At 34.8% G+C, this 16685-nt stretch overlaps 1 protein-coding gene across 3 annotated transcripts; it reads left to right on the forward strand.

Moving 5' to 3' along the window:
* Positions 1-2946: 2946 nt before the first annotated feature.
* Positions 2947-12858, forward strand: LOC107075343 (uncharacterized). Of its 3 annotated transcripts, XR_011189053.1 has the most exons (6): positions 2947-3068; positions 3169-3237; positions 6079-6150; positions 6549-6587; positions 11712-11791; positions 12171-12858. XR_011189053.1 is itself a non-coding variant. In XM_015340237.2 (4 exons), exons 2-4 carry the CDS (start codon positions 3184-3186, stop codon positions 7050-7052), a joined length of 630 nt encoding a protein of 209 aa, XP_015195723.1. In that variant the 5' UTR covers positions 2947-3068; positions 3169-3183; the 3' UTR covers positions 7053-10120. The 3 variants fall into 3 exon arrangements, 1 of the variants encoding a protein (XP_015195723.1); XM_015340237.2 differs by lacking the exons at positions 11712-11791; positions 12171-12858 and having other exon boundaries at positions 6549-10120; XR_011189054.1 differs by lacking the exons at positions 2947-3068; positions 3169-3237; positions 6079-6150; positions 6549-6587 and adding an exon at positions 11189-11325.
* The last annotated feature ends 3827 nt before the right edge of the window (positions 12859-16685 follow it).

Raw genomic sequence — 16685 nt, forward strand, 5'->3', positions numbered from 1 at the left:
AACATACAGCCTGGAGAATACAGTTTATCACCATTTTACTATATAGATATGTACAGTAGATCAATTTTTTTAAATTTAATTTAGAATACATTAATTTAATTTGGAACTTCATTTGGTGTTAAGTGATTCTGATAATACAAATGCATATATATTTAAGCAAAACATGGATCAAGTTATCATTATTGGTCTTTACTTCCCCTATTTAAAATCAGCCATGTAAAACAATAAGCAGATTCCAGCAATACTTTGTGGTAACTGTGGGATTCAGGCTTGTTCCAAACTAGTATTTCTGAAAACTAATGATAGCCTGATAGAGAGATGCAAACCAAAGATATAAATGTGTAAAGCTAAGAGTTATCTTGTTTTACGAGTTACATATCTTCAGATTAATAAACCTGTAAAATCTTATACTATATTTATTTTAAATGATTACTTAATTTTTTTCCCAGTACATTAGTTTTGAAGTCCACAAAAAATTTAATTTGTTGTTAAATTAAGTTGTGCTGTTTGGGTATCCTTTTGGAAGTCATAGTACTATCCTAGAGTCTTTGTTGTATCAGGACAGTTCACTGTTTATGTGTAAACATATAGCTTTCTAGCTATGCGGTGTTGGAATATCTATCTACTGTAGATTAAAAGTCTGTTGTTGAGATACTATATTGCCTAGCCCAGTTGCCTTAAAAATATAATTTCAAAGACTTTGATTTTGGAAAAGACATTTTTTTTACAATATTTTGAACCTGTAGTGGTCTTCAGAGTTAACTTGTTCATATTTTACTTTTTTTTAGTTTTATATGCCGTCATCAAGACCCCTCAGAATAAACACACTGATAAATAATTGAATAAACTTAAAAATATCTAGACAAAAGGCAATGATATATACTGTAATTAGCAACACATTCCACAAAGATGAGAAGAAATCATAAAGTTAAGGAAAACTCTGGGAGAACAATTGTGTGAAAGTATAGGAGAAGGCAGATATGCTGGTCAGTTTTACTAAGAAAGAACCAAATTAATAATTTGATCTTTATTATATTACTGTATGTACAGATTTCCATTGGTTAAAATGCATATTAATATAAAGTAATTCACCAGCTATTCTGTGCTGACATTTTGTATTCCATGGTGGTATGAAATGGAATATTACAGTTCTCGTAACTACAGGCCACATCATGACCTGGTACAATAATGTATTTTATTTTTTTAAGTCTAGTGTATCACGTCTTAATAAACAAGAAATCATGGTTATTGAAAATTGCAGACCACATAAAAACATGTTCAGATCAGCTCTATAGCAATTACAACAGAGCGCATTTATGATCTTTGGCAACATCTTTAAAAAATAACATTATTTAGTAGTGGTTCCAAACCCTGGTCCTGGGGCAATTCTTTGTCTTCTGGCTTTTACCCGTGCCAAGCTCTTAATCTAATTGATTTCTATCTGAGGCATATCGGTATATTTGTTTTCAGCACCCAAAAAGTCAAATGGGATTTGAAATTGGTATCACCACTGTACTTGTTTCTGAGTTTCAGTACTGAGCTCATTTAATTCTGTTCCCTGAAATGTAAGCAAGATAGTGTTATTCCCACCTGTGTCTATTCATTATCAACTGGTCACCTGATAAAAGCTGTTTTGTCAGAAATAATGGCCAACATGCTGAGGAGAGGCTGTGTAAAGTTCTTTGTGTAGATGGTGTTGAAAACAATACCCTCGAACCTGGACATATTCGACATTCAGGACTAAACAAAGGAACAATTTAAATCAAAGACTAAACAGCAAGCAGCTCAATTAAGTCACAGTTTAGCACAGTGTTTCTATTCTTACAGACTTAGCAAATATAAAGAAAAATATATTAGAGTATTTAATAATTATTATATTATTATTAATAATAATAATTAATTATAATAATTATTATTATAATTATAATGGAAGGTAAGAAAGATTTATTCTTACCACATTTTGAATTTTTGTTAACGTTAACAAAACATTTTGATTGTTTATGTCTTTACTTCAGTTTGGAGACTTTTTTTAACTTAGATGACATATTAATATTCACTTTCAATGCAAACTCATGTTTTGCATACAAAAAAGAAAGTTAGTTTAGATGGTTACCCTTCTGGTTTGATGTGTTCTCTCAGATCTTATCTGTTTACATTTTGACCGATAATTAGCAAAAACATTGCACCTTCATACATAGCACTAACATAAATTGATTCATTAACCAAGAATGTGACATTGCAAAAATATCTTCAAATATATACTTATGGGTAATAGTATTCAGATAAGATACAATATGTTGTATTATAAATATATTTATGTTTGTGATTTTAGTACTGTTCTGAGATTGCCAATGGTTCAAAACTACAGTACCATTCATTTTTTCTACTGGTAGATGGATGCCCACACCATCAAAACAGACAAAATACATAAATATGCTATAAAGAGGATTATGGTCTTTTTTGATGTTGTTATCCCTTTCTGGTAATAGGATACAGTAATGAAAGTCTTTTCAATTCACATATTACAAATGCACAAAAAGTAGGTTTATATAACAGTTTTATAAAGTGCATGCACTAGAAACCAGTTGTTTCAAAGTGACGGCTTCAGTACATACAGTATAAACTTTATTTGTTTGCTTTTAAGATAAATTATTTTATCTAAAACCATAATAATATTTTTTAGAACTAGGTAAGAGCATGTATTACCTCTTTTACTACTACTCCTTATAGTTACTATTACAAAATGGTGATACATTGTTTTGATTTACCTTTAAACTGCAGTTTAAACTGCAACAAAGATGTTGCAAATTATGGTGTCAATTTTGAGGCTTTCTGTGCAATGTAAATTGGATTGTTATGTGTCTGGGCAACCTTTACTGGAATTCATGAATTAGGCACAGAGGGCAAACTCTCATCAACACCCAAGTTCATTTGAGACATTCTGAATCCCACGTAGGATGACTGCATAATCTGATATTTGATTTGATTGTGAATGAACCCATTTTAAATTGTCAAAGGGGTAAACCAGGAATCTTCTACAATCTTCCAACTTTAGACTCTGAACAGGGGTACTGTTTTTGCTATGTCTGCCTGTTAGTTTTAAACATGGAGGAGATGGACACAGAATATTTTTATAAAATCCCATATCAATACTTTTTCTTCTTTTAGGATCTGCTGGATATCATGAAGGTGGCTGTGATACTTCTATACCTTTATGGTGCAAGCTTGAGCCTTCCTGTGAGTAATTTCTACTTTATTTCTACCTTATTTCTCTTGAAGTCCAGTTTTCTTTCTACTGCAGTAACAACGATTTTAACCTGATTAATAAGAAAAAACAACCTCATTTTGATAAAACGTGAATTTTCCTAATTACATACTAACTTTATTTTTACTTTCCAAACCCAATTTAAAAATTAACCAGTTTTCAGTTGAGTTGAAATGATCATACTATGGTGTTACAATTAAGCTGCTTTGAGAAGTATTTAATTTTGGATATTTGTAAATGAAAATAACTTTAGTATTTGTAATACTTCCTTTGAAATGCAACACAAAAAACACATTTAAGGGGAAATAATGTAAAATAAATAGTTTAGTTTTTTGTAATATATGGTCAAATGATCCCAATAAATATGATGGTTTGATGGAAAATTAATTACATTTTGTTCAGAGACAGCACTAAAAATCTGAATGTTGAGTGTTGCATTTCAACATTTTTTGTGTTTTCTTGCTTTTATGGGACACAACTCAAAAGTTGTATTATCCATTTAAATGCTCATGTAGGATTAGGTGGCATTACACCAAGCTAATCTCAATGAGCTGGAGTTGAATGAACAACTGGAGTTGAGAAGAACTGATTTATATCTTTGTCATGAAAGATAAACCAAATGCCTTTTTACTGTGTTTGATGTCTGTTTTCCTGCATCCACTAGATGGGGCTTTGGTAACCTTTTACCCAACTTCATTCCAACTATTGTACATACCAAGGCACAATGAAAACGCATTGGTCTAAGGTTTACATCGATAGCTCATTGAACACACACATGGGCGTAAAATAATTTATATTCTAAATAGCAAGCAGATACATTTGTGGATTGCTTGAGTAGTATTGTTCCTATGGGTAAAAAATGCATTTGAAATGATTAAAAAGAGTTAATTAAAAATCTCTATAAACTGACAAATTTTAATTAACGAAAGAGATATTACTCAAGAGTAAAATTGGGCAGGGTTAAAAAGTGTCTTACAGAGTGTAGTTCTCACTTGTACAATATCTCTAGATCAGTGTTTGAAAACCTACTAAGGGTTTCTTAAGAATAGGTACTGTAGGACAATGACTATTCATTCAATTAAGACTGAAAACTTCCTTTCCATTAGTTATCTTCCAAAGCAGGATATTTCTGAAATCAAAAACTGAATGAAAAAAATATTAATTATTAATTCATTAAGTTCAATACACAATGCAATACAGTTAAAGTTAAAGCAACTTAATTCTCATTTTGTTAGCTGATGCATTTATCCAAGGCAATATACTATTATATATTCCAAATATTCCAAATATTCCAAAAAGAAACCTGATGGAGAACTATAAACCAGAAGAAACCACCATGTATAAGATAATTCAACATTATTACTACTAACATTACATAATTCAATATAAATTAATTAAAAAAGCATTGAACAGGATAGAGAACTTGAAATACTGAGAAAAGTTATAGATACCACTAACTGAATCAAAAACAATAACAGAGAACTGCTTGGGCGCCTGTGGCTGAAAGGCTCATATCCTGTGGCCAGCAGAGGAATCCTACTCTACTGGGCCCCTGAGCAAGGCCCTTAACCCCAACTGCTCCAGGGGCACCATATAAATGGCTGACCCTGCACTCCGACCCCAAGCTTCTTTCTTTGTCTGTGTGTCTCACGGAGAGCAAGCTGGGGTATGTGAAAAGACAAATTCCAAATACGAGAAATTGTATATGGCCAATAAAGTAATCTTAATTTTTTATTTCTTAATGCAGATATAGGTGAATATATAAAATATCTCTCTATATATAACTTTTTATTTTTGACTTTTCTTATTTAATTGTATTCATACCTTTGACTGGAAACAAACATATCACACTGAAACTTTATTGAAACTCGGGCTGTGGTAAAAAGTAAAGACATATTCATCAGTTACTTGCTCGTCATTCTGTTTCACAGAAGGAAGTTACAATCACTCATGTTTTCATCTACAGAATCCAACATAGATGTCAGAACAAAGCCCACTCATATTTTGGTTAAGATGTGGTGTACAGTACGTCAGTGAGCAGAGATGTCTGAATACTTTGGTATTGCGATGGTGTAATGTTTTTTTAAGTAGATGACATCATCTCTGATGCACTGGTGTACCAAATAAATCTTTGGTATCTTAATTTGATGGTGTCATCTGACTGTCTGGGCTCTGTTTATGAAATTACATGGATTCTCATACAGTACACCTTATTAGATTTTCTCTTCAATATTAGGTTTAGCTTTAATAATAAATCATTATATGTTGCTTGTTTCCCATTCAGCAACAGAGAACCGAAAATACATAAACATTTTAAATTTCTTTGAACACTTGTGCTATTTTGTCATACAACTGTTTGGTTTTTAATATCTTAATGTCTAATGCATCTTGCAATATGTACATATTTGTATACTATATATACTGTAAATATGATGTACACAATATGTATGTCATTAATTGAAATGGACCTAATTGAAAGGACAGTAAAGTGCTCTTTTTAGTTCGATGTCTTGTAGATTTCATTCATGGAATTTATAGATTTATTACAAATGTATTTTTGATGTAAGAATAATAGGGGAGTTGATTCCAATTAAAAAGTCCAATTATGGGAGTTATTCTAATTACTACGGGAGTTGGACACATCCCCTGTGTAAAGATGTCTTTCCTGTTTTTTTTTTCTTTTGAATTTTCCAAACTTACCATAAGTCACACTTTCCTTACATAACAAAAAACTGTGGTCCCATTACACTTTATCTTAAACAGTAGAAGCAAGCATGGAGTACTCATACAGTACCTGGTGTGTATCTCCATAGGTGTTCAAGTCTGACTCATTTTCTCCCTGGAAGGGACTAAATCCTACAGCCTTGCCCAGGAAAAGTCCAAAGGTAAAAGACAGACTCTGTCATTTATTTTACTGGGGCAGATTTATTTTGAAAGCAAGCATTTACACTGAAAAAATCATCTTGCATGAAGATTAAAATGATTAAAACAGTGTGAACTATACAGTATAATGTTGATTTTAAGATTTACATTTTAACTAAATGTTTAATTTAAGTTGAATTAATTGATCTTTGTAACTTGCCTCCAATGGATATGTGTATTTCTAAATGTAGTTTTACCTTTTCTGCAAACTACAGGATCTTTGTAACTTGCCTCCAATGGATACAGTATGTGTAATTCTAAATGTAGTTTTACATTTTCTGCAAACTACAGGACTTGAACTCAACTGAAAGGTTTGTAGTCAGATCTAGTATATATAATCTTTCTGTTTTATGTTTTGTAGGCTATCCGATCTGACTCAAAGCTTCCATCTTTTCAAAAGGTCTTAGTTGTTCCTTTGAAGATGTCCACAACACAGAATGTAACAGGAAAACCTGCATTCTCTGTGTCCACAATCTTGTTCCATCATTCAAAATCTCTAGCATTTCAGCCAGACAAAAAAAACAAACCCTCAGTCCTTTCACAAGCCTCTAAGCTATCTGTTGCTGCTGCTGAGCCAGAGGCATCACCCAGCACGACAATCCCAGTGCCTCAAGTATTTATAATGCTTCCTAATATTGAGGGTGAATCTGTACCCGAGACCTTCAACATTCCACCAGTGATTGTGTTTGATCCAATCTCAGGCCCAATTAAATTCACCCCTCATCCAATTCCACCAATTTTTGGAGAATCACCTTCGGATCCTCCAGTATTTAAAATCCCCTCCATTTTCCCTTATGGCGAAATACCAGAGGATATTCCAATTGAGCCCCTTCGGATCTCAGTTCCAAGTTCAAACACCCCTTGATTTTCTGTGCACAATCTGCACTCATATAATTGGCATTAGCTGCAACAATACAGATCATCTGAAAGGTTTAATTCTAGTAAGTTTTATTTTGTTAAGTGCAAAACAGTAAACTCTTTTCAGCATATACAGTACAGCGAGTACACCAAAATGTAAAACTACTATGCCACATTTGATTCTTTTTGAATGAATCCATAAATAAATAGCGATGACAAGGGGAAGATTCCAAATTTTACTTAATAAAATATACTGAGAAACAACATAAAAGTGCATTTGAACCAATATTTGTTGTATGTGTAATACAGTGTACTGTATGTTATGTATATCCTCTAAATAAAGTGTTAGTGTTAGTTCAGAGTTAGTTCAGAAAAGTCTGAATTATTCCCAACCAGGAAATGTAGGAGGAAATAATCTTACATATACTATACATTCATTCAGCCTGTTACATCCATGTTACCTTAACATACAGGTATTTGCTCAGTAGTATCTCCTGCTATTGTTAATTCATATAGAGCTTGTTTGTTTCAACATACAGTACATGTTTAAACATTTGATCATACAGCAAGTACTTTGATCTCCTTCCAGTGAATCATTACCATTCTAAAAACCACTCACTTTGCGTGTCATTTCATGCTTCTTCTATCAAGTCCTTGGCAGAGCAGATGAGATACTATTTTCAAATACTGATGCAATTTTGTTAAACAATTTTGAAAAAATAAGCAAACTGACACAATTATTATCTAAGTATGCATTCAAACTGGATACCTAAGACTCAAGAAAACTAGTGTCACGGCCGTCCAAAGGGACTAACCGTGGGGAGCAGGAGTGCAGAAAAAGACCCATATGCGTAGCGGCGAGACGGGAAAAAGGCCCGGGCTCATTAGTGCAAAGAGTTCAGGAATGCCGTATAGAAACCTATGCCCTCAGGGAGCAGAAGTGGGGCGCCCTGGTGCTAGGCGGGTCTCAGGACATCCGAACAACAATGCTGAGCAAGGACAGAGTGCAAGACCCGGAAATATATAGCCCAAGGGAAAGACAGGGACAGGAAGGACAGCAGACCGGAAACTAGGGACAGGACAGAGAAGGAGCGCCCTCTGGCAGCAGAAGGCGTGACAGTACCCCCCCCTTCATGGGCGGCTCTCGACGCCCATACAAATAAATGAGCTGCCCAGCACTGGGGGGAGGAAAAACCTCATTTAACTGAAAGGAAACCTCCGGGAATCCACGGCTGAGAGCTACCCCTTCCTCCAGGGTATAAACCTTTATTGGGTGGAGGAAGGGGGGGGGTAGAGAAGAGCTCTAGAGACTAAAACAAAAAAGTACACAAGCACAAACACAACAGACAAAAACCTGGGAAAGACCAGGGAGACAAACCACACAAAACAGATAGGAACCAAAAACAGGTAGGTACCAAAGTTCCGAGACACAGAGAGCAGGGGGGACCAAAAAGGAGGGGAAACCAGGAAGAAAAAAAAATCAAAACAAAAAGGCAAAAAAAAACACAAAAACCCCGGGGAAAAATACCGCAGACTGGGCAAATGGCACGTTCCCATTCTAACACTGATATCGGAGTGGACAACCTGAGGAAAGCCAGACCGAAGTCCGCTCACAGACACAGATGCCCGGAGTGATATCCAGCAAAAAGAATGGAGGAACGGCAAATGGGCACGTTCATATCCTAACGCTGATATCGGAGTGGACAACCTGAGGAAAGCCAGAACAAAGTCCGCTCACAGACACAGATGCCCGGAGTGATATCCAGCGAAAAGAATGGAGGAACGGCAGAAAGCTTACCATTCTATCACTGATATCGGAGAGAGCAAGACCAGGAAGAGCCAGGCACGAGAACCCGCTCCAGACACAGAAGCTCGGAGTGATATCCAGTAATAAGAATAGGCAAGCCAGCTCAACATTCAATCACTGATATCGGAGTGATCTACCCGAGGAAAGCCAGGTACAGGACCCGCTCACAGGCACGGAAGATCGGAGTGATATCCAGTGATTAGAATAGAGGAACTGAAAAAAAAAAACAGCCCAGAGAACAAGAAAAAAAAACTGCGGCAAGACAAAAAAAAACGCCGCTCGCGGGGTCCGTAGGTGGCTCAGCATTCTGTCACGGACGTCCAAAGGGACTAACCATGGGGAGCAGGAGAGCAGAAAAAGACCCATATGCGTAGCGGCGAGACGGGAAAAAGGCCCGGGCTCATTAGTGCAAAGAGTTCAGGAATGCCGTATAGAAACCTATGCCCTCAGGGAGCAGAAGTGGGGCGCCCTGGTGCTAGGCGGGTCTCAGGACATCCGAACAACAATGCTGAGCAAGGACAGAGTGCAAGACCCGGAAATATATAGCCCAAGGGAAAGAGAGGGACAGGAAGGACAGCAGACCGGAAACTAGGGACAGGACAGAGAAGGAGCGCCCTCTGGCAGCAGAGGGCGTGACATACAGTGCATATCCAAGCAGGGATCATGTGTTTGGCAGAAAATAATTTTTGGAGTTAAATTCAAATCTTATGCTGATGTCTTTTTTTGGCTATTGCTGTTGATACTAATAATGATAATGTAATGGTCACTTATTTTCTTTAAGCCATAGAAGATATTAATTATATATTTGACACCAGTTCTATGTTAATAAGCCTTCAAGTTATAAACACATCTAGTTCCATCTATAAGACACACTCTTAGAGTGAATGACGCTTTGGAGAAAGATGGAAAAAGTACACCAATGGCTATTCTGGTTGTTATTTTAGAGCATGGAGTGTATTTTTACCCTGATGTTGGACATAATTTACTTTACAGACTCATGCTAAAATGTATACTTTTGGGCTACTTATGTCTTTTGTGGTTGTCAAGAGAGCAAGAGTTGCAAGTCATTCTTAAAGAAGAACTCCCCTCAAATAAAAAGAATGACTGGAAATCGTGACTGTAGGGGAAAGGAAGTGTATTCTGGCTTTATTGTACAAAATACATTGAGACATTCATGGATTCATGGATGTGGTACATGACTCATAGTATTACTGTACCATTAACCATTCTAAGTTAAGCAATTTCTTTGATGACATTCTTTGCCTATCCTTAAATTTCCCAATATTTGTAAAAAAATATTGATTAAATGTATATACTTGCCATTTGCAAAAATTTGAAGATAAGAACATTCAAGGGCCTTTTTTGTTTGTGTTTTGTAGATTAAAACATCTAACTAAAAACAATGGAAAAGGGGAAGTCACTTATGAATAAAAACAAGTTGCAATAGTGACAAATGGAGCAATAACAGCAAATATATCTAAAATGCAGGTGTTTTACATATACTTCTCATATAGTACATATAAAGTTATCTGTTGAAGCTGACCTTACTTATAATTTGTAAGGTCACTATTTATTAAAGTAATACAATTCCTTACAACAACAACAACTAACAACTTCATTATAACTTTTACACTGGTAAAAACAAAAAATTATGTTTTGAGGTATAAATTCCAATGTAATGTGACGATCTTCAAACCCGGACACAATACTAAAGTGAAAAGACTCCTTAAAATTTCATGGAAAAAGGAATGCTGGATTTAAAGACGTTAGAAATTATAAACATCACGTATTCTGGCAAAAGGGCAATTGCCCACTCTTGACTGTAAAGAGTTTCCATATTATGTCATATATAAACATGACAACCAGAGTCCTGAAGCATCTTCCTTGCTTTCTGTTTTACGCATTTTCAATGTGTTTTACTGTACCTTTTAGCATTTAAACACCATCATATAACCATCATGGCTGTGGCTCCAAAACTTCTAGGGTTACACGTGTCTGTAAAAGGCCTTAAACACGGCACCATGGGTGACTGGTTTTCTGTACCTAGTAAAGGATAATGGGTTGTAAAAATGTCATTTTGTAAGCAAAGAACGCAAAAGACAAACAGTAGCTGATCATTATTACCTAAATGAACCTGCCAAACTGGCTCTATCCTTAAAAATCATGGAATGAATACATCTTATGAATGTTTACAAAAATATACAATGGACACAGAAACTTTAAAGACTGCGGTTGGAAAGCTGTAATAATGGGTTTCTTGTCAAATTAGTCATATAATATGAGAAAGAAAAAACATAGGGAGATTGCAAAATCAGTAGAATAAAAAGCAACATCCGGCATAACAATTCACAGGGAATCATTGCAGCTTTAGGTTGACTCACAGATGTTGGGTATATTAATGTGCCAGAGGAGGTCTATTTTCAATGCAGATCACATTGTTTTTGTGTCTTTTTGGTTGAGAAGATACATCAAGGTAATGATTTTAATTTATTGTGGATACCAGAATAGAGAATAGAGGTTGATAGAGATAATAAAGTCACTGTCACTGGACAAATCTGCACGTACTATATAAACATTCAATTTAATTAACTAGCCTAGAAGAGAGGAATGTATTTTGCATATCTGTGACAGTTTCTTTAACTTGAAAACGTTAAACTTCCTAATTAGAAATGCACTCCTTTTAAAATCCTTCATTTTCACCATTATCAATTAATTATTGATATTTTATTATGAATCATCATTACTTCTCTCTTGCCTTTTCTTATCATTGTCATTACACATTGTTTAGACTGGCCTAGTAATTGACTTGATTGCTTGTCTGGTAATACTAATTTTACTTTTGGTTGTGTTTCCTTACAGTTCAGTACAGTTCAAACATGGAGATTATGAAGACTCTGCTTTTTATTTCCCTCTTAGTGGCAACAGCCTCTTCGCTTTCAGTAAGAATTCTTTAGTTTATATAAGTGTTGATAGATGTCATAATAAAATACAGACCGAAATTATGATTTTATTGTCTTTCACTAGCAAATTTTCTCCTGTTCTTAGCACACGATAATAAGATTCAAAACAAATGGAGCTACTCATCAGTAAAACATTTATTTGTGATTAACAGTGTAAAAATGCAGTATACAATATGCAGAAAAGTGAGGTAAAGTAATTACCATCTGACACAAATAAGGGAAGCCCAACGGAGTGTTGTTATTCACCATACTAGTTTGAAAATCCCCATTGGTTTTGATTGAGATCTAATGACATCAGGCTACAAGGAGGCAAGGAGACAAGTGTGTTTTGTAAATCGTGTTTCCTTTCTAACAACAGATGTACAAGTGGCAGGCAGAAAGGCTACTGAGGCAAGCAGCACGTTCTCAAAGCAGTTCAGAATCTGGATCAGAATCTGAAGACAGCTCCTCCTCTGAAGAAATCCTGCTGAGGAGGACAACCACCAAAGCTACAACTACAACTACCACTACAGCTACGACCACCACCACGCCAAGCGTCACAAGTTGTTTCACTACAGACATTGGACTTGGAAGCCAGACCACAGGCATGGTCCAGACAACGGACAACAGAGGAGATAGTTAATGTTTTGGCTTAGATGAAAAGATTTTTTGATACCACAACTGGATGTTGTTTTCATTTTCATCTCTTTGTCTTAATAACTTGATTGTGTTTACTTAATCAGTTCTAGCTTCTAAAGGTTATTTGTTATTAATTCATCAGATATGATTCACAAATGCAAACTCACAGAGAGGACAGGTGGACAAGCCCTTAGTAAAGAAGTTGGTATCCTATTAAAGCATGAAATGAGTCGGTTTTAAGCAGCAGCTCCTCTAAACTGCAGATCAAGCAGAGAAGTGAGAAGTTAATAACTGTGAGTTTGCTTCTGTCTGGTACCTAAATTTAATTTCCATTTTATATTGAAAAAATACCTTAATCCAATTTTTACCCGTACTCTTCTTTATTGAAATTTTCATGTAACCAAAAATAATAAAAAGCATTTATTTAACTATATGCCTAAATACAGACTTATGGTTTTCTGCATGCATACAACTGTGATACACAGGACATACTATATGAAAAGGAAGATACAGTATGGTTGGATTATATTTCAGGCCTTTGTTGCTAATCAGAGTGATCACAAGGTTTTTGAAATGGTTTTATAAACCTTGAAAAATCAAAGTGTGATTTATATAAAACATTAATAGGTTAACAGTTGATTTTATGGGCAGTAATGGAATCCCCTAAGCACCGCTGTCATTTGTATGAATATTAATCATCTCTATAGAAGTCTGAACAGAAAACAATTTCACAGTATTCAGCATTTATTATCTATATGCAGATTTTTAGGGTCTTTGAGACCCAAACTGCATTGCATTCTTTTACAATATTTACATATTGATCAATAATTTTTCAAGACATAAAATAAATTCCCTTTGTTTTATTAACAAAATCAATGAAATTTCAATGAAATGTTTTGGTTATATTATCAATAGGCCAAATAGTATTGAATAGTATAGTATAGTATTGTCTTTGACTATGTTAAAGACAAGCAAGCTTTGTTTTGTCTTTCAATGTTTTCAATTTTCACAATTGCCATACTTATTAAGGTCATGTATTAAGCTCTTCGAAGGACAGCAACATAGCACAAGAAAGAAACATGGCTGTCTGCTTGTCTATGTAAAGTTTCCTACTCCGTTATAATCCAGATTTACGTGCTTTATTCATCCTGATGTTGTGGTTGTTTCCATGACTTAAAATGGGATTTTGAAGGAAGTAGCTCATTGGCTTTACAAACTGCTCTGCTACAGTATGTTGACAGCAGACAGAGGTGGACTGGGAAAATGGGGTGTTGTCTCTATTGCTGGTTTTCTTGCTTCCTTGTGGTTTCCTCCACCCATAGTTACTATGAATACTTATTAGTAGTTACTTGATGTATTAGAAATGGGTTATTCTGTGTATATATAGTATGTACTGTATATATAAGGTGCAGTATGCTTTGTTGTATTTATTCTTTTCTTTTGATGTTTTATCAGTTAAATCTAAGGTTATTTGGATGCTTGCCTTTTGCATTTTAACATCCCAACCATTAATAAGAGAAATTCAAAATGTCTCATTAATTATTTTCCACAATTATAAAACAATTACAGCAGGAACAACAGGAGCATTTCTGCAGCAGCTCCCAACTGTTTCCTCTTGTTGTGCACTGCAGGGGTCGGAGACTGTGACACAGGCGTTGTGAGAAAGAACTGAATTAAATTATTTCTAGTACTTTTCTGTCCAATAATAAGCACTTACATTATTTTATAATAAATAAGGAAATATCTTTTGCAATACAATGCAAATCACATTTCTGTTTGTCCAAAACATCTTGCTCTCCCTTCACCGTCAATAGTGGGACTTTACCTTATATTACAGGTAAAGAGGTTTTCATTCAGTCTAGGCCTTAGTCAGATCAATGTGGACTATGTTCATAGACCCAGATTAACACCAACCCTGCATGTACAGTACTGTGAATTTAGCAGTAGGTAATTCATTATGTGTGCTAATTGGGGTCTGTGAAACTACTGATAGCATTGCCTGAGTTCTTGTTGATGGAGCAGCCCCTAGAGACCAGGTAAGATCACAGCCTTTTCTTCTGGATTTTTCCATGTACTCCTGTACACTGGACTCTTTTTGTACTCAAGCACACCTTTTTGCCAGTTGATTGCGTGTTCTGCTGAAAATAATGTACAGTAAATGGTACAGTACACGGAGCATTTTTTTTATGAAAATGTATTACAGACCTTATCCTTGCTGTGTTTAGTATTAAAGATGCCATTATTATATGGCACTACATGCCACCTTTAACATGTTTTAATAACAAACACCTCCATTATGTAATGTCTAGTTTTATAATGACAGTGGAGCCTCAGGAAAAATTACAGTTACTTTGTGTCTTGAGGACAAGGGTAGGTTTGGTTTTCCTGCAAAAACAAACCTTAGTCCACAGAGTTAAAGTATTACAGAATTACAATACTTTGTAATAGTGTATCTTGCATTGTTGTAATGACTTATTTACTTTATCTTTGTTTTATGCCATTGTCTTATCCTATTAAAGTCAGCGTGGTTTATACAAACTATGTACCACATTGTCCAGAAGTACCTACAAGATATCTTAAATTTACTCTTCAGATTTCACTCTTGCAGAACATACAGTACACAGTATGTAACCCGTGTGCCTGAGACACAATATACTGTACACTATATACTTGTACAGTTTGTCTTTATGTAATATTTGTAGCTTTCAAGCAATGTGCAAGACAGTTAAAATATATCTTGTTTTCCATTATTTTCATTTTATGAAGTTAATACAGTGTTAGGAATGTATATGGAAAAAAATAAAATAAATACTTTTTTATCAATTATGTTCTGTCCAAAAATATTGAGTTAAGTCTTCCCAAATTATATCCCTCTATACTACATGACAAATCTCGTTTATTTAATACATTTCCTTACTGGAAACAAGTCAGTGGATTTTTATGTGGATATTCTTTGTAGATATATCAAAACAGGGCTTCATACATCTAGAATAAAAGACTCAGTTTTTTGCTTTGTTTACACTGCATTTATTACATACCACTTTGAAAAAAATCTGAACTGGTGTATCCTTAATATTTAAATGTGTTCATACAGGAGTTTTCATGTGAATTTTGAATTGGATTGCTGAACTTTTATTGCACCTCCCGGGGCAACTGTAAATGCCTATTTGTGAAATGAAAAAAACAAGCGTAAATTTTAATTAAAATGTGGTATCTCATCAGAAATGTTCCTTTTGCAGCCACAACCTTCTTAGCAACTTTGGGATTCTGCCCTGACAAATACTGTGGTAATTTAATCCAATTATGAAGTTTGTTTTCTTAACAAGAAAAACATTCACCTTCATCAGACTGATGTCTGGAACACAAACAATAGAGTTCCTGATTGTGGTTACAGTTATGTCATTGGGTTAAGCCTAAAACTCTTCTGATCTCTAAAAATTCCAAATTCCATTCCCTCAAAAATGCCTGACAGATATCAATCATATTCCGACAGCAGGATGGAATTGTTTACATTAAGGGTTTAAAGACGTTCAGGAGGATAAGATAGGTACAGATATAAAATAAAAGCCAATGGCTAAATAGGTAGAATACTTGGCCTGTATTCCACATACCATCCACTCCACTGTCAATTAAAAGGCAAAAACAGTGGCAGCAGGCCAGCTTAAATCATAAAGGTGTTCTTGAACATAAGACATGAAATCAACTGTTTTGCAAACTAGTTTTTATTTTCACTGGTAGCATCATGCAAAAGTGATTTTATAGTGAAAACATTTATTAATGTGCGCTGTGGTATTCAGTGATAAGAGCCCAGCAGAGTAAGGCAAAGCACAGTGTTTTTGAAGTATTTATGAAGCATTTACTGTACTGGTCAATTCAAACCATGGGGAGCCATGCTGGAGTAAACCCCAAATAAATGTATTGTATAATAAGCAATATAAAAATGTTGTATAGCAAAATTACCATGCAAACTCTTCAATAAAAGATATCATAATACACATGCAGGAATGTGCTTTTTGTCCTTCCCCCAGCCAGTTACAGGCTTAAAATGTTTACATTTTAAACTGGCTTTTTGATCACTTCTCAGTTTCTTTTTTCCTAGGTATACTTTATTACAATTGGCTGTGTAAGCTATAGCATCTGGAATGTTTACACATTTACAAAGGAAAGTCAAATCTACAGTATCTTGCTTTCACTGGTTTCCTTTTCCTTTTCTAACAAAATTAGATAATTGCTATAATTTCATCAAGAAAGCTTT

Source organism: Lepisosteus oculatus, chromosome 3, assembly GCF_040954835.1.
Source record: "Lepisosteus oculatus isolate fLepOcu1 chromosome 3, fLepOcu1.hap2, whole genome shotgun sequence".
Taxonomy (NCBI): Eukaryota; Metazoa; Chordata; class Actinopteri; order Semionotiformes; family Lepisosteidae; genus Lepisosteus; species Lepisosteus oculatus.

Coding starts and splice junctions, on each gene's coding strand:
- LOC107075343 (XM_015340237.2), top strand. CDS start 3,184: ATGAAGGTGGCTGTGATACTTCTATACCTTTATGGTGCAAGCTTGAGC. Junction 3,238..6,078: donor GTGCAAGCTTGAGCCTTCCT/GTGAGTAATTTC, acceptor GTATCTCCATAG/GTGTTCAAGTCTGACTCATT. Junction 6,151..6,548: donor TGCCCAGGAAAAGTCCAAAG/GTAAAAGACAGA, acceptor TATGTTTTGTAG/GCTATCCGATCTGACTCAAA.